This window comes from Eptatretus burgeri, chromosome 2 (assembly GCF_056783735.1).
Source record: "Eptatretus burgeri isolate ZD-2024b chromosome 2, Ebu_testis_v1, whole genome shotgun sequence".
Lineage (NCBI taxonomy): Eukaryota > Metazoa > Chordata > Myxini > Myxiniformes > Myxinidae > Eptatretus > Eptatretus burgeri.
Window position 1 is genome coordinate 80,139,525 of NC_140962.1, and position 25,000 is coordinate 80,164,524.

Below are 25,000 nucleotides of genomic sequence, written 5' to 3' on the forward strand. Positions count from 1 at the left end.
ATCGTGACGGGCCAAGGGGTCATGCAGATGGCTTGTTGGTTGTTGGATGAAAAGATTTCATAACCTAACTAAAAGAAGTCGAAAGGCACGTTTTGGATTCTCCCACTAGACAAAAGGAAAGGGATCTGACTACACATGTACTTCACAGGATAATTGATTTTGGGATCTGTATGTTGAATGCAAATGGTTTCCAGATCCGTCACAATATTAACACTCGACCCAAACAAAGCCAATAGAAATCTGACACAACAAACTTGGACAATGTATTATGTTTGTGGGGTACATGGAGGAATTTCATAGGAAAGGTCCAGACAGAGAGAGACAGGGCCCACGGAAATTTGGACTAGGTAAATTGAGATGGCTCCGCAAGGAACGTTGGGCATTGCGGCATCCACAGGTGAACGCAGTCTTTAGAAAGGGGTTGTAAAAACGTTAATAAGTGTTCTGTTAAGGTTTTGTCTGTTACAGTAGGTTTTTGTGTGCTTTTTGACATTTTCTACCCACCCCAGGAGTTAGGGGCAAGAAACCATGAGTTTCACAAAAGTTTGAATCGTGTTTAAGGGGTGTAGAACATTAAGGAGAATAGGTAAGTTATCTATGGCTCAGTTCCCACAGCCCCTCCAAAATTATTTCATAGGCTAATTAGGTGGAAGTCGGTAAGTGGTTAGGCTGGAATGGTAACGCCTGCATTGAACCTTGCAGGAGCTATGGTTCCAGGGAGGGGGGTGTGTTATGTTTGTGGGGTAGATGGAAGAATTTCATCGCAAAAGTAGGATTGTATAGGGTAGCATGGTCTATGGACAGGTCGAAGACATTTCGATGCAACTTAAGTTGGGAAACTTCCAGCTTGAGATTGTTGCATGTCACCACACGGGGGGCGGTGCTGTGTTGATGAGGTGGGGTTTAAGTACAATTTCTCCCAGTATGGGATTGCCCGTGACCTTTTCCTATTTGCATCTACAAGACTGGCGATGAAAAAGGATTCATGTCAGTAACAACAACAACAACTGAGCCAAACGTTCCAAGCAGGCAAAACCGCGTCTCTAGGAATGACAACTAGCAAACCATGTTCCGCGGGTAGATGATGGATGGGTGTGATGTCAGAAGGTTCAGGGGAGAAGTGTGTGTGAGGTATGAGATTGGAGGCAGAAGGATCTGGCTCACTGGTTTCCCCTTAACAAAGTGAAGAAGGCTGCACCATTCTCATGCAGATTCTCATTCGGCTGAGTCATGAAGCGTGTACATTTCTGAGGAGGGAAGAAGAGTGTGACTCGTGGCCGCAGAAATCGTCTCGTCATGTGGTCGAGGAGGAAGGTGGGTGATCGTTGCGGCGAGCGGACCTGGTGTAAGAGAGGAGCGGGGTCGGCAATCTCAAATACGAGAAGAGACTGTACGGTTTTCTGAGCCCTTCATGAAGAGACCATCCATACCAATTACCTATCGTACGCTTCCCACTCAGAGAGCGGCTCAGCACCATTTCTGGTGGGTTTCCCATGCAGGACGACGCGGTTTGATAGTCAAGTTCTAAAAGATCATCTCTGGACAAAGTTATGTGCCAGAAATAAAGGAGGGATGTTTCTTTTATTTTATTTTTCCCCTCATCTGTTTTTGTCACTGTGTGTGGAGGCGCCTCGACTTTCGGCTGCAAATTACCTCATGCTTTGATATATTTTCATTGTTACGCTTCGATTTATTCCTTTTATAACTACTTGATTTACGTCCTTTAAACCCCTATTCATCAAGATTGCTTGTGTCTGTCTATTCGTTGTGGGTTCAAGTATAAACGCTTGTCCTCCCGTCCTGGTGAACACGTCTGGTACGCATCTTTGCCACCCCCATCCCGCACTATAATCTCCAAGGATTACGTGTTCTTGGAGATTATAGCAAGGTTGAACCGTTTGACTATCTGTCCAGGTCGGTCTTAACCGGTGTGGACATGACAATATTATCAACAGAGGCCGATAGGCCTAATGTGTTAGGTCCCACCAGAAAACCAAGATGGCAGCTATATAATTTTGTCGAGGTGCCATGGTGGGTGGAGTCAAGCGACCAATGTGGGGGTGGTCCGGCAGCTCTCCAACCTATGTCTGTTTCAAAAATCGACCCCCAACAAAAACCAAAACAACAAGAGTAACACATCTAGGTCTTGTAGACCTGTGACATGCCACAGGTTAAAACTTGGGTAACAGATCAATGTCCAAAAAATAAAAATAAAAATAAAAAATAATAATAAAAAAAAAAACTTAGCTACTATGAAAGCAACTGTGCTTTATGTTTTAAAGAATCAAGGGAGACCTTGAATGTACAAGCTCGTATATAACAGGAAGAAGAGCTGTGCTTTTATATATGCAACAAAGACATAAATACTGTCCTAATCAAAATACCATAAGAGAGATTTGAACCTGGTGTTACATACAAGGCAAAAGCTGAGATGGGAATACTAAACAGATGCGGATGACATCACATGACATGGCTCATGAAGCTGGGATACCACGTTAAAATCCCATATGTTGCACATTGATTGGTCCATTGTATTAATCAGTAATTCTCTCGTGAGTTATGCAATGCATCTCCAAATTAGGTCCTTGGTGTGCATGTGATTTACGTACAACGTCCATCCATGAACTCGAGATCAATGTGAAAAGAAATGAGCAAATCAAGAAAGCCATTTATGAAATTCCTTTTGGCCGAGCAGGAAGGCATTTCACTTTCTCTTTGCTCTTCCTCATCTCAAGTTTGAACTGCCATCTCTGTCTCACTTTAGGTGTGAATGGACCACTGTGGGCCACGGAGAGCATCAAAAACTGTGCGAGGTCCAGCACCTTGCTGCACTTGTTCTCCAGACACATTTCAATTAGATTCCACAAAAGCAGTGGACGGACTTTGTCCTACACACTGCTGCACATGATCCATTCAACAATACCATCAAATCTAACAGACAAGAGAAGAATTTCTTCTATTTCTCCCACGACATTCCCAGGAAGCAGGATTCACAGACACTCAATGAGATAATCTAGAAACAGAAGACATCTCATCCTCTCCTCAACAAACATTATCACTAACCATCATCGAGACAACCTAGGTCAAAATGACATTAGGATTCCAAGTCTGGGTCGAATTATGGAAACGATTTTAAAGCAGATGTAAGAAAAACTGATATACTACAGTGGAATCTCACCAACTTGTATTCCCAGCAATTCAAATGAGAAGCTATTTAGACCACTCTCACAAAGTCTGAAGACTGCCAATTTGAAATGGCCAGGTTATTAATTTTTAAAATCCAAACTATAACTTATAGTGTATAATCATGCAGCAAACAAAACCCAAGTCCTTTCCCTTATGCTACTTCACTGACCAGTCAAATTGGCTGGAGCTGTGGCTGGCAGGATGGCCCAGAGGTACAACCACTCGCCTCTGAACCATCTGGCCTGGGTTTGAAACTCGGCCCAGCTACAATATGTCATTCTGGTGCCTTGCAGGCAGGGTCAAGCCTCATTGTGAGTGCCTTCACTTCGATGGATGTTAAGCTGGGCGTCCCATCTGCCAGCATTAGTTGGTGGACGTTAAAGATCCCAATTTGGCAAACCTCGATGTTCACCTGCAGGTGATGATGCTCCAAACACAGAATTTGCAGCCTGTTTTTGCTTCTTTGGATTCTTGAGGAATGCAAATTAGGAAATAATTTGCATGTGAAGATCTGAGGTTCCAGTTTATAATATTTTATTTATTTTAAGTGAGAACTATCACTTCTAATGTGTCACATTATGATTATTAAACCTGTCCGTTCCTTGATGCTACTTCACTGTACATGATGGAGGGAGTGAGCTGGCTAGAACCGTAGGCTGTTCCGCCTTGAGCCAGCTTGCAGCTTCTAATAGCTCACGACGACGATGGGTCATCCAAACGTGGAATTTAACAAATTGAATGAAAAAAAAAATGATTTAGCTGCAAACCAAGATGGCAATTAACTATATGGAGAGCATATGGAAGATGGCAATGGGGCTGGCATGATGGCCTGGAGGTACACACTCACCTCCAAGTTGCCTTGCCTGGGTTCTAATCTCGGCCCAGCTATGAAGTGTCATCCCGGGCTTTCACAGGCAGGGTGTGTGCCATCATTGAACGGGCGTCCAATCTGATGGCATTAGTTGGCGGATGTTAAAGATCCCACGGTGTCCTTCGCGAAGAGTAGGCAAGCTATCGGCAGCACCATGAACAAATTCCAAATTAGTGTCTTAACCTTAGGTCGAATGTCAGACCTTGCCAGCCGATTCGTGAAGGGCTTGAGCCAAGCTTCCCAAACCCCACAATAACATAGGAATGATTGTGGCTGTTAAGAAGATGATGGAAGTTGGCAATGGATAAATACTTACATGGGACGTGAGTTAGATGGTGATACGACACCACAACTCTTTCAATGTATGGTTCAGAGAACAGGAAGGTTTCCAAAGAAGAAAGTTGAATTGATTTTTGTTTTTGTTTTTGTTTTTTGGAATATGGCTGCATCTCATAGATGATCACCTTTTCAATGGTAATTAAAAACCGATTTGCAAGCATTGAGCATTCAAGCTCGGTGAACCAACATGGCAACAGAGCATCTTCAACGAATGTTCACGACTGAGCTCATCAGAAAGAGTTGCACATGGAAGAAAAGCACTGCCTTCACCCTCACGGAATGTCACTGATCCTCGTTTTTGCTTTACTTGAAGAATATCGACCTGAAGATACTGGACAGGGTGAGGCACCGGTACCATGAAATGGTAAGAGTATAGCAATACAACACAAAATTGCCGTTACTCAGAATGAATGCCTTCCCTTTAATTCATCCAACTACAAAATGTTTGACATCTTGCAAAAGCAAACACAACCTTTTTCATGTTGTAGCCCAGTCATAGCCCATGAAAGGTGAAGTATTGCATTATAATCCAATTTCCTTTACACAATTGATAGATGGCCACTCTGGTTGGGTGAGAAAGGGAAGAGCTTGTGCAAGCGCACAAGCGCGCGCACGCACGCACGCACACGATTTCCGTTCCATCTCCTGAAACACACCCGTGTGTGGAGATAGCAGCCAACAGCAACTTGCAGGTATACATCCCCTTAGCTACAGCCCAATTAGCTCACTGCACTTACAATCAGCAAGGTCATGGAATCCATCATTGCAGTTCACATAAAATTATTCCTTTTCTCCAATGACCTCATCTGAGATCATCAATTCAGATTCAGACCAGCTCACTCTTACGTGGACATGCTGCTTCAACTCTGCCAACAATGGATGGAGGCCCTCAATATGAGACATGAGATCAGGGCCGTCTCTCTGGACATATCTCGAGTGTTTGATACCGTCTCGCATTCTGCCTTGCTCTCCAAACTGTCTGCCTATGGAATCTAAGGCCAACTCCACTCTCGTAGGCAACGTGTGGCTCTCAACGGAACCCTTTCAAGGTTGGAGTTCCACAAGGCAGTGTTTTGTTTGTCTGTCTCCGTCTTTCTCCCTCCACACTGCTGTTGCTGTTTCCCCTTTCTCCTGCTGTGCCCTTTATGTGTAATTGCTCTTCCATGAGCCTAAACCATGTAAAAAAAAAAAAATTATATACTGCATTTTTTTTTCTGCGCCATTTTTCAGAAACGTATCCCCAGCGAAGAGCGGGGTCTGACAGTACATGACAACAGTGAAAATCCACCTTCAAAAAAGGTAATGCCCAACCATTGACAATGGAAGGAACTTTTCCTTTTCGAGCAACAACCATTTATCCAGCTTTTACTTTTCTCCCAACTCCTCGACAGACATATCCTCCATCTGGGGGTTGTGCCGGGCGGCTCGAACAACATTACAACCAATTTCACATTATCAAAGTAAGCAAGTTCATTCGTGCACACAAAAATGCAATAATCTGATAAGAACAATTGGAAGGACAGGTACATGGAGGAGAAAGACTAGAATCTCATGGTCACATTTCTCAATTCATGTTATCATTACCTTCCATCATCTTATCGCTACCTCAGTTTGAGACTGAAAATATTCCAGATTTTATTTTTTATTTCATTTTAAATATTCCAATTTTGACATTCCCATTTGCTACACAGCTGGCTCTTATTCGACTCACAATCCTAATTTACCATATAGTGCTACTCGCTGAAGGCTACAAAGATGACAGCATGGCTCACAAGCAGCATGACAAATCCCATCCCACAGTCAGCTTATCTACAGGCAGAGGGGCCAGCACACACCCAAGCATGTGACCTCACAGCGGCTGCTATGGCAGCTGCCTCTGAGAGTAACACCCACCAACATCAAATTCCCACAGAGCCTTGCAACAGTGGCTCAACCACGGAGATTATTTTGTCAGGGTTGAAGTCAGGCAGCCAGCCCTGCGGGCATCGCGAAGGCCCGGAAAAGTAGGGAGGAGATTTAGTTTGCAGGGGATATTCAGCAAATCGAAGTTTCATCCCCATTATCCATTAAATTGTAATCCAACATCTTCATGGCTTTACAAACGTATTACTTTCAGTAAAGGATGTATGTTGGATTCAACGAGGTACAAATTACACAACTTACTGGTGGAAATGGCCAACCCCTGTGATACTGAGGTCTATTGCATCAGCTTTTACCTTGGACCAGGCTTTGTATCGCTGTCAATTATCAAGGCCTCTCACTGTGTTGCGCTATAGTTTCTTTGAAAGGCACGTGGTGTTCAGTGCGTGGCCACAAGAGAAGAGCGCAAGCCACACACCACCCGGCATTGTTAGTGGCAGGAAGGCCCTGTGGGCAGCCCACGGAGGGCGTGCACTCACAATGGCAGAGGAGAGCTTAACACATAACCTGAGCCCATTCCCACGCTGGACAGGAAAAAACATCTTGTGTACATAGTGCAGGACAGTACGCAGATCACCGCCATCATAATTTATAAAAGAAGGCTCAGCAAAACTTATGTAATTACCTAATTAAAGGATCAATTAGGTGTGTTTTGTTATTTTGTGCTTTTTCAAAACCCTTCAGCCACTTATGTATCTCACCAATGCCTCAAAACCAACTCATCGAAGTGACCTTTAACAAAACCAATGCAAAGTACAACTTACTCAAAATAAAAAGGGAACCATCCACAAATGTTAATAAAGTATTTGGGTACAAAATGAGCGGAGGACTGTAGGAGCCACAAAAGAGACAGGATGTACAAAGGTCAAAACAAGTAAATGACGCAGGTAAGGAAAAACGATGAAAGATAGAAAGTTTGTGGCATCGTTGCTCATTTGATAATATAATGACATTCTGAACAGAGCCAAGAGCTCTTGGCACCACTAGCAGGAACCCCTAAGTTTGCACACGGTCATTTGTGAGGGCTTCACCTGAATACTCGACCATAGTTTGCGTGGATCTTGTAGATGCCGTATAGCCGATCAGCAACTCTCTGCAAACATAGCATGGTCGGGAGTGGCAGAGGAGGGGGCAGGGGCAGGGTTGCAGAAGAGAATACCAGGATAATCACACAACTCCACTCAAGGCAATAACAGGTCGACAACCCTGCCCAGCAATGGTAAAAGCTGGGAGCTCACAAAATAATTATTCTGCAATTATGCAAAACCACCACTTTCACTTTAACAGAGTATTGAATAACAACTACACTGAACCTATTATTCGCCTACTGGTTTCAGCGGAGGGACTGTAGGTTTACTCTCCGTCCGTCCGTCCCACCTGTGGCTATTCAGAAAAAAAATTTCCTCATACCCTTTAACATATTCAACTGAAACTTGGTGCATGACTATTATGATAAGTTGCAGAGCAAGTTCGAGTTACAGGGTGTTTCGTCAATTTTTCACAAAGTAATTCCCTTGGACTTAGAAAATATCACATCGGTAGGGACATGGATTGCAAAGCAATTCTCACTATTGTGACTTCTGTCATGCAGTGTTTATTTGATGAACAACAATATTTCTCCACCAAGTTCTAGAATAATCACAATTACATTAAAAATTCAGGCATTGAACTTGCAGTTTCCAAAACGTTTACATTTTATTTCCATTTCTTTTTAATTTATCTATTTTCCATTTATTTTTAAGGTCATAAAGGAACCTCAACAAAAACAAACCAGACAGGACGGACAGACAGACGTGAACCAATTGCTTAAACCCACTTTTTGCTTCATTCACTCGGGGTTTAAAAACAAACACCTTTTCCGTATAAAATAAAATATATATATATGTATATTTTTTTAAAACACACCAAAAAAAAAAAACCTACATCACAAATTAACATATTGTTACGTTTGAGGGGGGGGGAGAGAGGAGATTGGGACCATACTCTGTGCAGAGTATTGGTGCTGCTTAAGCAGTCTCCTTGGCTATTGGGCACAATCCTGGACGGGTCGCCACTCCGACACAGTATACCAGCATGCTGGCACTCATTTTGCCGACCTCGGAAGGATGACAGGCCGAGTTAACCCCACCTAGTATTAATTCAACAGCTGAACGGGATTTGAACTCAGGACCCTAGGATCCAAAGCCCACTACCCTAACCATTAAGCCAACACCAGGCATGGGGGGGGGGGTATGCATTCAAAGGGTAATGAGGATGTTTAATTAGGTATGCCATGCTGTTCGAGTTTACCAGGATCTCGATGTAATAAGTAGCAATTCAGTGGTGATAAGTTGTCTAGTAAATGTTCATTTCTTCAAGGGGGGAAATGATAATTGTCACGTAATTAGATAGGGACACGGGATAGGGTAAGTGTGTCTGCGTAAACCCCTTTTGGTATTCTCTGGAGACTGGCCGTGACGTCACAGGACAGTGCAGCGGATGGCTCCGCCCCGTGATCACGATTGGCAGAAGGCGACGGCGGTGGGCCAATAAACAGCTCGATTGGAAGTGACGAGGACAGGAGGATAAAAAGGTTCTGTTCGGGGTAGAAAAGGAAGAAGAAGAAGATCGGGACAAAACGATCGTGTTTTTTTGGTGTGGAGGCTGTTGCGCGGAGAGCGTCCTTGTTGTTGTGCTGATTCGATCGTGTTCTTCATCGTGTCTTGGAGCCATGCTGAGCCTCGTGCCTTACCTTGGTTGGCTCTGGGGTTCTGCTGACTCGGAGTACGGGGTCGAACGGCGGGCGGACCTGCCTCCCTCTCCTGCTCGCAACTTGGCGCCAGAACTGGTTCCCTGGCGGCTGTGAGCGGACTTGGGCCAAGACCAGGAGGTCGACAGCACCACGGTTTCTCCTGCCCCCCTGACGAGAGCAAGGCCAGCTCGTCCGACGCCGATCCAGGGACAGTTGCGTCCACACCACGGTCCAGCCAGACCACCAGAAATAGCTACGTTGTGTGTGTGTGTGTGTGTGTGTGTGTGTGTGTGTGTGTGTGTGTGTGTGTGTGTGTGTGTGTGTGTGTGTGTGTGTGTGTGTGTGTGTGTGTGTGTGTGTGTGTGTGTGTGTGTGTGTGCTTGGCGCCTCAGAGGGTCTGAGATCTGTATATTCATTGGAATTGTCTGTGTTTTTCCCCACGCCCGATCCCACACCATCCCGTCGAATCGCCCCGGATCCCTTTTCTTGCCGAGTCTTGTTATTTCTGGTTAATAGTAAAAACAAATAAACATCATCAACTCAGTGAAAAGTGACTCGTGCCACCTTCCTCGTCCCGTTTGCGGTAGAGCGATTAGAACCGCCATGTTTGGGTTATAAATAAATAAACCGCCTCCATCGTTTCGGCTCATTCTACGTTGGCGGGACTGTTCAAGTCCCGTGGACGTCACATTGGTGTCAGGGTGTTGGATGTTCGAACCCCTCTAAATTATATTTGGTATCGGGAGAATATACCAAGATTAAAATCTCGCCACGAACTGGAATATAAAATTACTGCAGAAAAGCGCGCGAGCGCGGGGAAATTTTGGCGGGATTTTTCAAATTTAATTTGATTGGCGGCAAATGGGACTTCTGCACCATGGCGGATGTGCAGATGTTTGAGGAGGAAGGCCACGTGTCAGGCAGCGAGTCGGGGGAAGAGGGGAGAGACGGGGGTAGGGTTGGAACCTCCCCCATTCCGAGCGTGGACCGTGCTTCATTGCCCGTAATGGGGCCGGCAGCGCCGGAAACCGGTGCGATGACGATCCAGACACTGTTGGAACGTTTAATAGGGGACATGACGGTACAAATGGCAAATCAATTCGTGACACAGAGGGCAGATATGACGGCACAAATGGAAAATCAATTCGTGACACAGAGGGCAGAAATGACAGATCAATTGGGGGTAATGGGGGAACAGTTGGGTGCACGGATTGATTTAATGAGGGATGAATTGGGGGAAAAGATGGAGAAAATGAAAACTGAGATGCAGGAGTGTGTGGATGTTAAATTGGGAGAAATACAAAGTAAATTCGAGGATAGATTGGAGGAAACAAAGGTAGAAATTACATTGGAGGGGGAAAATAAACAAAAAAAATTGGTAGATAAAATTGATGCAACGAACATTCGGGTTGATAAAGTGGATGAAAGCCTGGAACGTCATCGTGCCTGTGTGGATGCTCATATGCAGCTGCAAGTTGAAGAGTGGGGAGAGCTGAGGAAGCAAGGGATGAATTTGGCGGAGGAGGTAAAAGGATTGGAGGCTCGTTTGGATGAACAAGATAAAATTATGAGCCAAGATGAAGTCTTGGATAAAGGCCTGGTAGAGCCGTCTTTTGTAAGTAGAGTGTCCGGGTTGGTTGAGGAGCAGCTACAAACTTGCGACGGAGCCTTGGAGGTTGTGCGGGCCCAGAGGATCCTGCGGGAAGAGGTGAATCGGTCCATTCAACGTTTGGAACAGGAGGCAAAATTGACCCATGAGACCCTCACCACAAAACATCTTTGGCCACAGTGGGCTCCGAAATTGGATACGCAGCCACAAGGGTGTTTGATCCCTGGGCTGGATTCGGACAAGGGAGAAAATGAGAAGCGGGCCACCGTAAAAGTGATCCCCCTGGTAAATTTCGACGGGTCAGGGAGCGTTGAAGCTTTTCTGACGCAATTTGAGTGCATTTCCCGACTAAACGGGTGGAATGAGCGGGAACGTACAGGGAATTTGGTGGCAACGTTGCGTGGACCAGCCGCAGATGTGTTCAACGTGATCGCGGAGGGGATGTTGACCAGCTCCCACAATTGCGAGGCGTTGAGCCGTCGGTTTGGGTTCGCGGCAAACTGTGATCTGGTGCGGGCCTAGCTCCAGCACCGCAGATTAAAGCCGGGTGAGACAGTGCAGGAGCTGGCACAGGACATTTACCAATCAGTCAGGATCGCGTATCGGGACCTTACAGTGAAGGCATGGGACAGACTGGCACTAGAGAAATTTTTAGCTGCTCTGCTTGACCCTGAGGTCCGAGCGCTAGTGGAGTTACAGGATCCACCCACCGTTCACCGAGCGGCCGAGTGCGCGGCCAGGCTGGCCTCGTGGAGTCGGCCGGGTCGGGTTCCAGAGAGGCCATCGGTGAGGATCCGACAGGCGGAGATCCAGGATCAGGGAGGGGGGCTGGGAGAAATTGGCATTACCCAAATGTTTCAGGAAATTTGCCAGAAACTGTCAAGTTTGATAAAGGGTAACCCGGTAGTTAGTGCGCCAAAGCGGCGGGGTCCAGCCCAGCCAATAGAGCAATTCGATTATGGCCGAGGGGGTCCAGAACCGGAAGAGACATTTCACCGATACTCACGGGGGCCTTTTATGGGGAGTTGTTTCCGGTGCGGGCGAAGAGGACACATGCAACGATATTGCCGGTACCCGGCGATGGAGGGACCCTCCAATAGACTTTTAGACTCGGAGAGGGTGAATCCTCCTGCTGAACCGCCAGGTCTATCCGAGATGCCCTTTCATAGGTCGGGTCCGGAGATCACTGTCGGGGGTCCGGGAGACTAGATCGGGCTGAGCATATAGGGCCATGCACGGCTGGTGAGATTGTGGCGAAGTGCCTCCTTTAGTGGAAAAAAATGAATTGTGGGAAAATTGGCATGGGTTTGTAAGTTCTGCTGGGTTTTAGAGTGACAATCGGGACAGTGGGTAATTGGTAACAAAGCGGGCACAAGTGGCTGTCCAATGGCTGGTGCGTGGATCGGGTGAGAAATGCTGTGTGAGTTGTTTTAAGTTAAGAAGTGAAATGTATGGTGCACACATTGATTTTTTATTGGACATGGTGTGGTAACAGGGAAGGTCATGGTCGGTGAAGTGTTAGAAATGCAGGTGTCACATGTAAGGCCGATGGGGTGGGGGAGTCATGTGTGTTTTGTGGGTGGGGATGATTTGCTTGTCCACAGGGATTGCTGAAGCTCACGGTGAGCGTGAATTGCGACCCCCTTCAAGGAGATTCACCACCTGGTGGCTAATGGTGACAGTGTCTGGAGGCAACTGGGAGAGGGTCTGGTTGGGCGACCAAGGCGGGTAGGACCTTGGCGACCCAGGAAGGCCAGAAGAGCCAGTGAGACCCCTTCCAGAGTGTTGTATGGGATTAGAGCTGATGGCTACCAGGGGGGTGGGAATCAAAGGGAGCGGGGCGGAGAAACATCTGGGCTGGACTAAAGCTTACCTGTGGGCATGGTTGCACCTGAGATGCCCCCATCATCTTGTGGTAACCCACCCCACGGCCACGACGGGATTCAGCCTGCATGATTAAAATGAGGACCATGACCTAGAAATGTGATGATGACCATGGTGTGAGTGTTGTGAAGATGTATGAGTCCCACTCGATCCCGCACAACTTGACATGTGCAGCAAGGGCATGATGTCCGCATAATTTTGGGGCAAGCAAATTTGAAAATTGGCTCCCCAGGTAACGCTGGGTCGATTAGCATCCACTGGGGGAGGCGGTCAAGCGTAAATATCCTGTGAATAGTGTCGTTAAGGCTTAGAGTAGGAATGTAAAGTATAAGTGTTGTGTTTTTGTGGAACCTTTTGTTTCCCCTCCCCAGATCACTGGAAGAGTGTTGGGCAAGAGCGACGATTCAGAAGATGGAGTGCAACTTCGCTCAGTGCTCTCATGTGATAAAAAAAAAAAACGAATGATTGTTTAGGCGAGGATAAGGCCATAAGGGGGTAGTACATTAAGCAGGATAGGTAAGTTAGCTGCGACTCGCTGCCCATTGCCCCTCCTACTTTATTTCGTTAGGTTAATTAGGTGTACGTAGGTGTATAGGTGTACTGGTGTACTGGTACGGTAGTGCCTGTGATATACCTTGCAGGAGCTGCGGTACCAGAGGAGGGGGCAGTGTTACGTTTGAGGGGGGGGTATGCATTCAAAGGGTAATTAGGATGTTTAATTAGGTATGCCATGCTGTTCGAGTTTACCAGGATCTCGATGTAATAAGTAGCAATTCAGTGGTGATAAGTTGTCTAGTAAATGTTCATTTCTTCAAGGGGGGAAATGATAATTGTCACGTAATTAGATAGGGACACGGGATAGGGTAAGTGTGTCTGCGTAAACCCCTTTTGGTATTCTCTGGAGACTGGCCGTGACGTCACAGGACAGTGCAGCGGATGGCTTCGCCCCGTGATCACGATTGGCAGAAGGCGACGGCGGTGGGCCAATAAACGGCTCGATTGGAAGTGACGAGGACAGGAGGATAAAAAGGTTCTGTTCGGGGTCGAAAAGGAAGAGGAAGAAGATCGGGACAAAACGATCGTGTTTTTTGGTGTGGAGGCTGTTGCGCGGAGAGCGTGCTTGTTGTTGTGCTGATTCGATCGTGTTCTTCATCGTGTCTTGGAGCCTTGCTGAGCCTCGTGCCTCACCTTGGTTGGCTCTGGGGTTCTGCTGACTCGGAGTACGGTGTTGAATTGTACGGTGCTCGCAACTTGGCGCCAGAACTGGTTCCCTGGCGGCTGTGAGCGGACTTGGGCCAAGACCAGGAGGTCGACAGCACCATGGTTTCTCCTGCCCCCTTGACGAGAGCAAGGCCAGCTCGTCCGACGCCGATCCAGGGACAGTTGCGTCCACACCATGGTCCAGCCTGACCACCAGAAATAGCTACGTTGTGTGTGTGTGTGTGTGTGTGTGTGTGTGTGTGTGTGTGTGTGTGTGTGTGTGTGCGTGTGCGTGTGTGTGTGTGTGTGTGTGTGTGTGTGTGTGTGTGTGTGTGTGTGTGTGTGTGTGTGTGTGTGTGTGCGCGCGCGCGCTTGGCGCCTTAGAGGGTCTGAGATCTGTATATTCATTGGAATTCTGTGTTTTTCCCCACGCCCGATCCCACACCATCCCGTCGAATCGCCCCGGATCCCTTTTCTTGCCGAGTCTTGTTATTTCTGGTTAATAGTAAAAAACAAATAAACATCATCAACTCAGTGAAAAGTGACTCGTGCCACCTTCTTCGTCCCGTTTGCGGTAGAGCGATTAGAACCGCCATGTTTGGGTTATAAATAAATAAACCGCCTCCAACGTTTCGGCTCATTCTACGTTGGCGGGACTGTTCAAGTCCCGTGGACGTCACAATATTTTAGTTAAAGCTACCAATTCCTTGCAGGTTGTTCAAGATCTAATGCAATAGATATTTAATTTTTAAAACCCAATTAATTAATTTATTTTAATTATCTATCTATAATTCCAGCAATGTGTGTGTGTGTGTGTGTGTGTGTGTGTGTGTGTGTGTGTGTGTGTGTGTGTGTGTGTGTGTGTGTGTGTGTGTGTGTGTGTGTGTGTGTGTGTGTGTGTGTGTGAGACCGCCGTTTCTCGACAACCGCTGGTCCGATCTAATTGAAACTTGCCAGGTATATTGCTGGGGACCCAAGGATGTGCCTTTTTAAGGTTTGATATTAATCGGACAAGTGCTTCCCAAGTTATGGCCATTTATTTACCAAACTAATGATAGACACGTTGTTGCATGGGCGTGGCCGATGGGAAAGGGAAGCTCAGCCGCGTTCGCCATTATGGATTACAACATACGGGCTTCCGGATCCATTACGGGTTACAACGTACGGACTTCCGGATATTGATGACTTCGTGTATTCTAATAATTTCTCGATTTCTTATGCGCATTTATAGATAAACACAATGCCCCAAGTTATGATCGTTTTCATATTAGCCGGTGTATAAATTTCGGTAACATCAGAGTGCTGGTATGCTCCGAACCAGGAAGTAAATTTTTTTCTCTCTCTTCTCTTTTTGTTTTTCCTTGCCACAACATTGCGAAAAGGTAAAATACGTTGGCGCGAATTGAATAATTGGGTATTAAAACTAAATTGCGAATAATCGTAACTGCGAATAATATTCGAACTTCCGGACCACGAACGTACGGGCACGTGAGAGCGAAGAAACGGCCTGCGTGGTTGTTGCTCGCGGTTTGAATGTTTATTTATTCTTTTTTTTTTTTTTTTACGGGCACTTACTAGTCTATCTATAATTCCAGCAATCTCTGTGTGTCTGTCTGTCTGTCCGTCTGTCTGCGACCGCCGTTTCTCGACAACCACCGGTCCGATCTGATTGAAACTTGCCAGGAATATTGCCGGGGACCCGCGGATGTGTCTCTTCGAGGTTTGATATCGACCGAACGAGCGGTTCCCAAGTTACGGCCATTTTACTGCTTTTTCAGTGTTGAAAAGGTGTATATATGGCAGCTGAAGGTGTCGTTCCACCTTATCACCTTATCATGACAATTTTTTCCTTATCATGACAATTCTCACCTTATCATGACATGACAAAGTTGCCAGGAATATTGCCAGGAATATTGCCGTGGATGTGCCTTTTCAAGGTTTGATATTAATCGGATAAGCATTTCCCAAGTTACGGCCATTTATCTGTCGACCAATGACAAGACACGGTGCTATGACATCACGAATGACGTCACAATTAATGTTTATTTATGTATTTATTATTATTGGTTTTTTTTTTGCACGATTGACAGTCCGATCTGATTGAAACTTGCCAGGAATATTGCTGGGGACCCGCGGATGTGCCTTTTCGAGGTTTGATATTAATCGGACGAGCGGTTTCCAAGTTACGGCCATTTATCTGTCGACCAATATCTGCGAGAGAGGGGGATGGGAGAGGGGGGATGAGAGTGGGGGCGAGAGAGAGAGGCGAGGGAGGAGGGGTGAGAGAGGAAGGGCAAGAGAGGGGGGCAAGAGAGGGGGAGAGAGAGGGGGTGGGAGTGGGGCCGAGAGAGAGAGCGAGAGAGGGGACAGGAGAGGGGTGTGAGGGGGTGTGAGAGAGGGGAGGGAGTGGGGGCGAGAGAGAGGGGTGAGGGAGAAGGGCGAGAGAGAGGGGCGAGAGAGGAGGGGTGAGAGAGGAGGGAGGGAGAGAGAGGAGGGTGGAGAGAGAGGAGGGTGGAGAGAGAGGAGGGTGGAGAGAGAGGAGGGTGGAGAGAGAGGAGGGTGGAGAGAGAGGAGGGTGGAGAGAGAGGAGGGTGGAGAGAGAGGAGGGTGGAGAGAGAGGAGGGTGGAGAGAGAGGAGGGTGGAGAGAGAGGAGGGCGGAGAGAGAGGAGGGCGGAGAGAGGGGAGGGCGGAGAGAGGAGGGCGGAGAGAGGAGGGCGGAGAGAGGAGGGCGGAGAGAGGAGGGCGGAGAGAGGAGGGCGGAGAGAGAAGGGCGGAGAGAGAAGGGCGGAGAGAGAAGGGCGGAGAGAGAAGGGCGGAGAGAGAAGGGGCGGAGAGAGGAGGGGCGAGACTAGGGGCGAGAGAGAGGGAAGAGAAAGAGGGGGGAGAGAGAGGAGGAATAGAGGAGCGGTGAGAGAGGGGAGAGAGAGGGGGAGAGAGAGGGGAGGGAGGGAGAGAGAGAGGGGAGAGGGAGGGGGTGAGAGGGGGAGGGAGAGGGGAGAGAGAGGGGGAGAGAGAGGGGGAGAGAGAGGGGGAGAGAGAGGGGAGAGAGAGGGGAGAGAGAGAGGGGAGAGAGGGGGAGAGAGGGGGAGAGGGGGAGAGAGGGGTGAGAGATGGGTGAGAGAGAGGGGAGAGAGAGAGGGGGAAAGAGAGAGAGAGGGGCGAGAGAGGGGAGGGAGAGAGGGGGAAAGAGGGGGTGAGAGAGAGGGCGTCACAATTCAAGAGAGGGGGAGAGAGGAGGAGCGAGAGAGGAGGGTGAGAGTGTGGACGAGAGAGAGGGCGAGAGAGGAGGGGGGAGAGAGGAGGGGTGAGACTTGGGGGGAGCGAGGGGCGAGAGAGAGAGGAGGCATCACAATTCTTCTTCATTTGATATGATGTCACAATTGACGCTGGAGACCTGAAGATGTTACCCAGGTGTTTCCCAAGTTATGGCCATTTATGATACGGTTGGTCCGATCTAATTGAAATAATTCCCCAATCCAGTCATCGTTTACGCCCCTACGGGCCCATACTTGTTTAAAAAATAAAAATAGTGTTACGGCTGTGGAAATTCGCATTACACCATAAAGGGCCCTCAAATGAGATATCTCGATAGGTACACGTGTAGTTCGCCCAAACCCGTTGTATAGTGGGAATTTATGTGATCCATTCGGGCTGCGATCCTCCAGTTAGTCGTTTTTCTTTCTCTATCTTTTATTTCAAACAAACAAAAACCGCCAACGATGCTGGTGGGCTTTTCCCGCCATTCTTCCCCGCGCTTGGTGTGAGGGAAGGGGGAAGGGCAGCTCGCCGCCGATTGGTGAATGAACAGCGTGAGGCGGTCGGGGTGAGGAAACGCCCCTTTTCTAGAACCCTCTCGAAGGAGGGTGGAGCCGAAAACGGAGCGGAGCGAAGGACGGAGCCCTGCGCAATAAAAGGCGGACACGGGCGGGGCACATTCTCTCTCTCTTCCTCCTCCTCTTCCGCTTTGCTCGTCTGCGTGTGGTTGTTGCTGTTGGTGGTTCGTTCGTCCACGAGTTCTTCAGAGAGTTCTCCTACGAGTCCAGCTGGAGGGAGTCGAGACGGCGCATCCTCGTCCTGGGCCCTGTCGCCGTCTACAGCGGGAGAGGGCGAGCCTTCTGCCAGGTGCCGGAAGCCCCGTTTGTGGCGCGGAGCGGCTACACGAGCCGGCGCAAGGTGCGAGTCGCAGACCACATCGGGGGTGGCTCGGATTCGAGGTCAAGGACACGACGCGTGCAGGGAAGTCGCAATTTTCTCTTTTCCTTTGGATTTGTGTAAATGACTGTGGGTGGCGCCTGTCCTTAAAGTAGTATTGTTTTCAGTGTTGCCGTGTGTACGCGTATTCGGTTTTAACTCTTTCTTTGCTTTTTATGTGCATTTTTCTTTTGCTGTGGATACGTGCTTGTCTGTGTGTGTGTGAATAAAGTGCATTCATTGTGTGAACTTGTTCCCTGTTTCGCTGCGTCCTTTCCTTTGTTTGACTCTCCATCTTGCATCACGTAAGGGGTTCGTAGGGGGTTCAACATCCCGGTAATTAATCAGAACCGTCAAGGCCAACGATAACACCGCTCGGTTATCACTGTAGCACGGAACGGACCGCTTAAGCGGTTCGTGTCCAGAGTCGGCCTGTGGCGTGGTACGATCGCCCGGTCGACCATTCGCGCAGGTACTTAGGTAGATCGAATTTGGCAAGCAACCCTATCCTGTGCGGGTGGGCAATTGGCACGATCGTGGTGAGGTTAAACCCCCACCCGTGACTTGCTCCCGGCGTTGTTCCGAGAGGGTCACGACTGAATTGTCCGTTCTGGTGGGCGAGGCGGCCGCCATTCGAGTCGAACGGCCGATCGCACGCCGGCAGGCGTGAATTCGCAACACTGGCGTCAGGTCGTGGGATACGAACCCATCCCCCTCCTCGTAACACTGGTGTCCGGGAGTGGGATTCGAATCCACCCCGCCTCCAAGCTAAACTCACGGGGAACGGAGCAGGGTTGTGCGAGGCGACCCCCCCCCCACCCCGTTCCCTCCAAATTACGAGTGAGCTAAATTAATCCATTACGAGAAATAAGATGGAGTCTCAAGGCGAGCGGGTGCCGGGTGGATTAGTTGTGTGTAGTAATGTAGAATCCATGGCCCAGGATGAAATCCCCGTGCAGGACATTCCCATTGTGATGCAGGAACAATTTCCCCCCCAACCGAGCCCAGAACCCGAAATGGGCGCAGCAGATGCTGCGGAGTATGACACCTCCCCTCCCCCTCTCCGCCAAAACCCCCCAATCCTTGTCAAACCGAGTGCACTCGACAGGATTCTGCAGGCAATAACAGGGAATACGCAACAAATAAACGAAATGAAAAATGAAATGAAGGCGGATTTAAAAGAAGAAATGAAAGAACTGTGGGGTGAGATGCAGCAAATAGGCCAAAGCCTGCAGGCGGGCATGGCGAGAATGTTGGCAATAACAGGGGAGCTCAAAATGGCGACACCACGTGCTGGAACGAACGAGCTCGGGGGGAGTGCAACGGCTGTCAGGCCCGCAATGGAGGCGGGTGAGGAGGAAATAATACGGGAGACGTGTTGGGCGAGAAGCGTGGAGGTGACGGAAAAAGTGACGGTGACCGAGAGGGAAAAACTAAATGGGGTGACCGAAAAGTGTGAGACGAGACACGAGGTGACGACGGAAAGAAGAAAAGAAATAATAGTTAAGACAAGGAAGGTAAAGGGTGAAGGGGTGACTGAGTTGGCAGAGACACGGGAGATAGAGGGTGAATTGGACGGGATTAAGGACGAGCACACACACACGGAGGTAGTGGAGGACCATGAGGGGGAGCTGGCGGACTGTTTAGGGACCCAGTGTGAGCAGCTGGATAGCCTCCTTCGGGAACAGAGGGAGACGCTATTCTCCCTTGAGGCGGATCACGACCAGGTGAGTTCGGTCGTGTCGAGCGAGTTCGAGGGGATGAGTGCTGCGTACGGGTGCACGCCGAGCTTGGGGGGTATAGAGGCCCCGGAATCCCTTGTGGTGGCACTAATCCCCAGTGTGATTGTCCCGGTGTGTGTGGTGAAAGGTGTGAGTGCGCCCCCGTGTGTGAGTGGTGTGGTGACAAGTGTGCCGAAGTGCGTGCCTCCCAGCACGCCGTGTGTGGATGAGGAACCGCGTGTGAGTGTCACCGCGTGTACGAGTGAATGGTCGAGTGTGAGAGAGCGGTGTGCAAGGGAGATGTCGGTCGGCATGCGTGAGCATGCAGCTGCGTCTCCCGGTGCGAGTGTGATGGAGTGGAGTATGAGCGTTGTAACACGCAGGAGTGTGTGCGTGGAACGGAGCCGACGGCGACAGAAGAACAGAGGCCGAGTCGCGACCATAGTTGGTTTGGGGACCGCGCCGGGTTCACCCAGCGGCGTGCGCGAGGTCCGTGCTGTGGTATACACGAGGCCGCCACGTGCGCGCTTGCGGGAGTGAAAACCGGTCCGGAAACGCCATCGGTGGATGTTGCCGATCCCACGGACGGACAAAGGTTAGGCAGGTAGACGGATTTGGAACGGATGGGTTCTTCACGCGGGCTTGTGTTAAGCTCCAACGGGCAGAGCACATGTGATCGCGTGGGGAACCCATCGAAACGCGAGGCTTGGTTTTTTTTATGCGCCGGGTGACGTCATGGCTGCGTGTATGGTTGGAATCCGGCAGGAGGGTGAATCCCTGCCGGATGGTACCGTCCAAGAGGGAAGAGGGACGCGAACAGCTGCCATGACGTCACGCCAAAGGTGCGCGGATGTGAATTGCTGTACTGGTGCGCAGGTTGCGAGTTGCCGCGCTGGTGCTGCGCATGTGAAAAAAAAATAGCAAGCCTCGCTTTCAGGTGAAAAGGATTCCCAGGCATGGGGTGAAAGACTCCCCTGCTGGGCACAGGATGGAACTGGTTAAGGGGAAGGGTTAGTGTTAGTTAGACCGACTTCATGGCGCAGGGGTAAGTCCTCATGGAGTTTGTGGAATGGATTAGGTAGAGGGATTTAGGTCAGATTGAGGAAGGGAGATGGGAAAATGATATTTGAGGACAGAGACAGACTTGTGCATGTGTCGTGGGGACGTAGCTTAGCTACGTCGTGTTAAAAGGAGCGTGCTGTAGTTTAAGGGATGATGTGGAGCACGAGATAGTTAGGGGATGTAGTGCGCAAGATGGCAGGATTCAGTGGTGTGTGTTGAAGAGTTGTGAGGTGAGTACATGTTGAGTGAGTGAGGCCAGCGGGTCTGTGTGAATGGAGCGAATGTGGAATGCATGGTGTGATGAGTGATTGGGGGGAGGAGTGACTCCCGCCCAAGGGACCCTGGGGTCAGTGTAGAGTGAGTTAGCTGGGTTAGTTAAATTGACAAAATGGAAGTCGTTTTGTTGTTGGTGGGAAAGTAGGCTGGAAACCCATTTGGAGGGGTGCGGGAGCCCTGTTGACGGGCTGGGAGCGTGGCTGCGAAAGGTGAGTATAGCTGAGTGGGTACCCCGGGCACTGAGCTAGTCGGCCGCGGTAGGCCAAGGGCCCATGGGGGGCCGGGATAGTGTAGTGGGCACGGGTGCGCCCGCATGATGCGGGGTCCTGGGGCGCCATTAGCCGTGTGGGCAGTGTTGTGGGCACGGGTGACCCTCGGAAAGGGGGCCGGGAAGCCAGCCTGCCACGTGAGCGTTTCAGGAGAGTCGCCATGGAGGGCACTCCCCGGTGTTTCGGGAGCTGGTAGGCTCGAATGCAATGTTGTGCCCGGGGGTGCCAGCGTTGGGGAATCACAGAGGGTAGTGCCTGCCAAGGGAGCCACGCATCCCAGCTATGAGACCGTGTGAGGGCACGGAAAGAAAATTGGGGGGCGAGGCCCGGAATTGTAAGGACACCAACACAGGCGACGGGAATCTGGGTTGATAGAATCAATAGATTAAGCGAGAGGCGCTCGTTGAAAGCCCCGGGGTAGTTTAAGAGATGTACCCCTCCGCACCATCCATCCCTTCGCTCTCGTTGTGGGCAGCTGGACACACTTTGGGTTAGATCGCTGAAATCTGGGGAGGCCATCCTGAGGCTTGAGTTGGGCCTCGACACAGGGCGTGAGCTCTCCCTTATTCCCCTCTGGGAAGGGAACGTCGGGGTTGGGAGTAGGCTCGGGGACGATAGGTAAGCCGAACAAAGACGATAAAGGGGATTAGGGGACAAATTATCGTTGGGAAGCAAGAGTAAAAAAAATAAAAACAACAAAAAAATTAATTGGGGCTAAATTGGTTTTTACAAATTAAGGGAGTGGGTAGGTACAGTGACAGGCAAAGGCGATAGGTGGGAGGGAGACAGGTCGGTAGGTCCGAGCCCGCCCGAGTGCCCAGCACCACCGCACTCCCTCCACCAACCTCCACTGAAAGGCAAAGGCTGGCCAACTTCATCGACTGGCTGTGTTACTTCAAGGCCTGTGCCGGTCAGTTCCACTGCCGGCTGTTTTTGCTGCAAGGCCTGTGCTGGTCAGATCGTCTGCCGGCTGTGTTTGCTACAGCGGCCTTGTCATGCCATGCCTGCCTGCCTTTACCTTGGCCCATGCCTGCTGCCCATGTCCACCAGCCCCGTTCTGTTTTGCATTTGCCCCCCCCCCCCTTGTTCATTGCCATGTGTGCCAGGATCGTCATGGAAGTTGCAAGGACTGTCCTGTTGGCAGCTACAACACGGGCCTGCAGTGGCGGCCCGTGCGCCGGTTTTCTTTTTGGCTTTTGTTTTGCTCCCTGCAGAGTCTATTGATCCTGGGCCATGGTTCGTGTAAAATTTATAAGTTGTTAAGATGTACTGTAAATATGAGTGCGCCCCCGGCATGTCTGTCTCACGCCGGCAATTTTATTTAAGTCGTCTGTATGAGTGTGTTTGTTAGTAAGTTACTCAGCCCTCAGGTTATTTATTTTGGGGACACGAATACCATGAATGTCGCACTCAGGGATCCGTAGGTAAAATGTACTCGGGGAGAACTACACCTGATTGCACAGAAGAATTTGACGACTCAGGACGAGTCTGCAAAAAGGGGAGGGGGCAGTGTTACGGCTGTGGAAATTCGCATTACACCATAAAGGGCCCTCAGGTGAGATATCTCGATAGGTACATGTGTAGTTCGCCCAAACCCGTTGTATAGTGGGAATTTATGTGATCCATTCGGGCTGCGATCCTCCAGTTAGTCGTTTTTCTTTCTCTATCTTTTATTTTAAACAAACAAAAACCGCCAATGATGCTGGTGGGCTTTTCCTGCCATTCTTCCCCGCGCTTGGTGTGAGGGAAGGGGGAAGGGCAGCTCGCCGCCGATTGGTGAATGAACAGCGTGAGGCCTTCAGGGTGAGGGAACGCCCCTTTTCGAGAACCCTCTCGAAGGAGGGTGGAGTCGAAAACGGGGCGGAGCGAAGGGCGGAGCCCCGCGCTATAAAAGACGGACACGGGCGGGGCGCGTTCTCTCTCTCTCTCTCTCTTCCTCTCGCTCTTCCTCCACTCGCTTCCTCCTCCTCTTCCGCTTCACTCGTCTGCGTGTGGTTGTTGCTGTTGGTGGTTCGTTTGTCCATGAGTTCTTCAGAGAGTTCTCCTACGAGTCCAGCTGGAGGGAGTCGAGTCGGCGCATCCTCCTCCTGGGCCCTGTCACCATCTACAGCGGGAGAGGGCGAGCCTTCTGCCAGGTGCCGGAAGCCCCGTTCGTGGCGCGGAGCGGCTACACGTGCCGGCGCAAGATGCGAGTCGCAGACTACATCGGGGGAGGCTCGGATTCGAGGGCAAGGACGCAACGCTGGACGACGTGTGCAGGGAAGTCACAACTTTCTCTTTTCCTTTGGGTTTGTGTAAATGACTGTGGGTGGCGCCTGTCCTTAAAGTAGTATTGTTTTAAGTATTGCCGTGTGTATGCGTATTCGGTTTTAACTCTTTCTTTGCTTTTTATGTGCATTTTTCTTTTGCTGTGGATACGTGCTTGTCTGTGCGTGTGAATAAAGTGCATTCATTGTGTGAACTTGTTCCCCGTTTCGCTGCGTCCTTTCCTTTGTTTGACTCTCCATCTTGCATCACGTAAGGGGTTCGTAGGGGGTTCAACATCCCGGTAATTAATCGGAACCGTCAAGGCCGACGATAACACCGCTCGGTTATCACTGAAGCACAAAACGGACCGCTTAAGCGGTTCGTGTCCGGAGTCAGCCTGTGGCATGGTACGATCGCCCGGTCGACCATTCGCGCAGGTACTTAGGTAGATCGAATTTGGCGAGCAACCCTATCCTGCACGGGTGGGCAATTGGCACGATCGTGGTGAGGTTAAACCCCCACCCGTGACTAGCTCCCGGCATTGTTCCGAGAGGGTCACGACTGAATTGTCCGTTCCGGTGGGCGAGACGGCCGCCATTCGAGTCGAGCGGCCGATCGCGCGCGAATTCGCAACAATAGAAAAAATAAAATAAAATAAACTCACCATCTGAACCTTCAGAAGTTGAGAGATGATGGTATGCAGTTCATCGCAGTAACATTTCAGCTCCACAAAGCGCCTGCCACACAATGGTACAATTATTTCATTTGTACGTTCAATGCACCCATCAAAACAAATTTCTCAAACTTGAACCTGGCTCGTGCACTTGGCTATATATATGTATATATCTGCACACTTTCATTTCACATGAAAGAAAAACAAAATTATGTGACCAGCATCCACAACACCTGAAGGCAAGCCAAGGCTATTAGCACCACATTCTTCAAATATGACTTTAATGTACTCCATCATAATCATCTTGATGATGATGATGATGACGCACCATGCTCGATACAGTGTCACTGAGAGCCAAAGTAGTTTGATGGATGGGCCACCACTGATGCCGGATACTCAATCAAGTGGGCAGGAATTTGGAACTTGGCCATGGTGCCGGTGTTAGCTCGCCTACTCTTCGTGAAGAACACCATGGGATCTTTAATGTCCTACCACTAATGTCGACAGACGGGACTCCCGTTTAACATCCATCAGAGGGACGGCACACACGTTGATGAATCGAGCTGCCTGTGAAACACCGAGATGACAGTTTATAGCGGGACTCAAATGCAGGGTGGATAGTCCAGAAGGGAGTGTGCGTACCTCTAAGTTATCCTGCCCACCCTGCGATGTACACAATCAACGAATACTTAAAAGTACAAGAAAATAAATAAACAAATTAAGTTGAGACAAAATTTTGAAGCAAACACCAAGGAATGATACAAAAGCAGGAAAAGTTCGAGGGGAGGGAGGGGAATGGAAGAGGGAGGGATTTAAAGTA

At 49.4% G+C, this 25,000-nt stretch overlaps 1 protein-coding gene across 4 annotated transcripts in view; it reads right to left on the minus strand.

The window, feature by feature from the left end:
* Positions 1-25,000, minus strand: part of SNX4 (sorting nexin 4) — a 134,411-nt gene that overhangs the window by 24,316 nt on the left and 85,095 nt on the right. For all 4 annotated transcript variants that reach the window (XM_085870001.1, XM_085869999.1, XM_085869998.1 and 1 more), the window contains 2 exons: positions 24,172-24,244; positions 7,348-7,409 (listed from right to left, as the gene is read on the minus strand). In XM_085870001.1, coding sequence (XP_085726127.1) covers positions 7,348-7,409; positions 24,172-24,244 — 135 coding nt within the window. The remainder of the gene's footprint in view (positions 1-7,347; positions 7,410-24,171; positions 24,245-25,000) is intronic.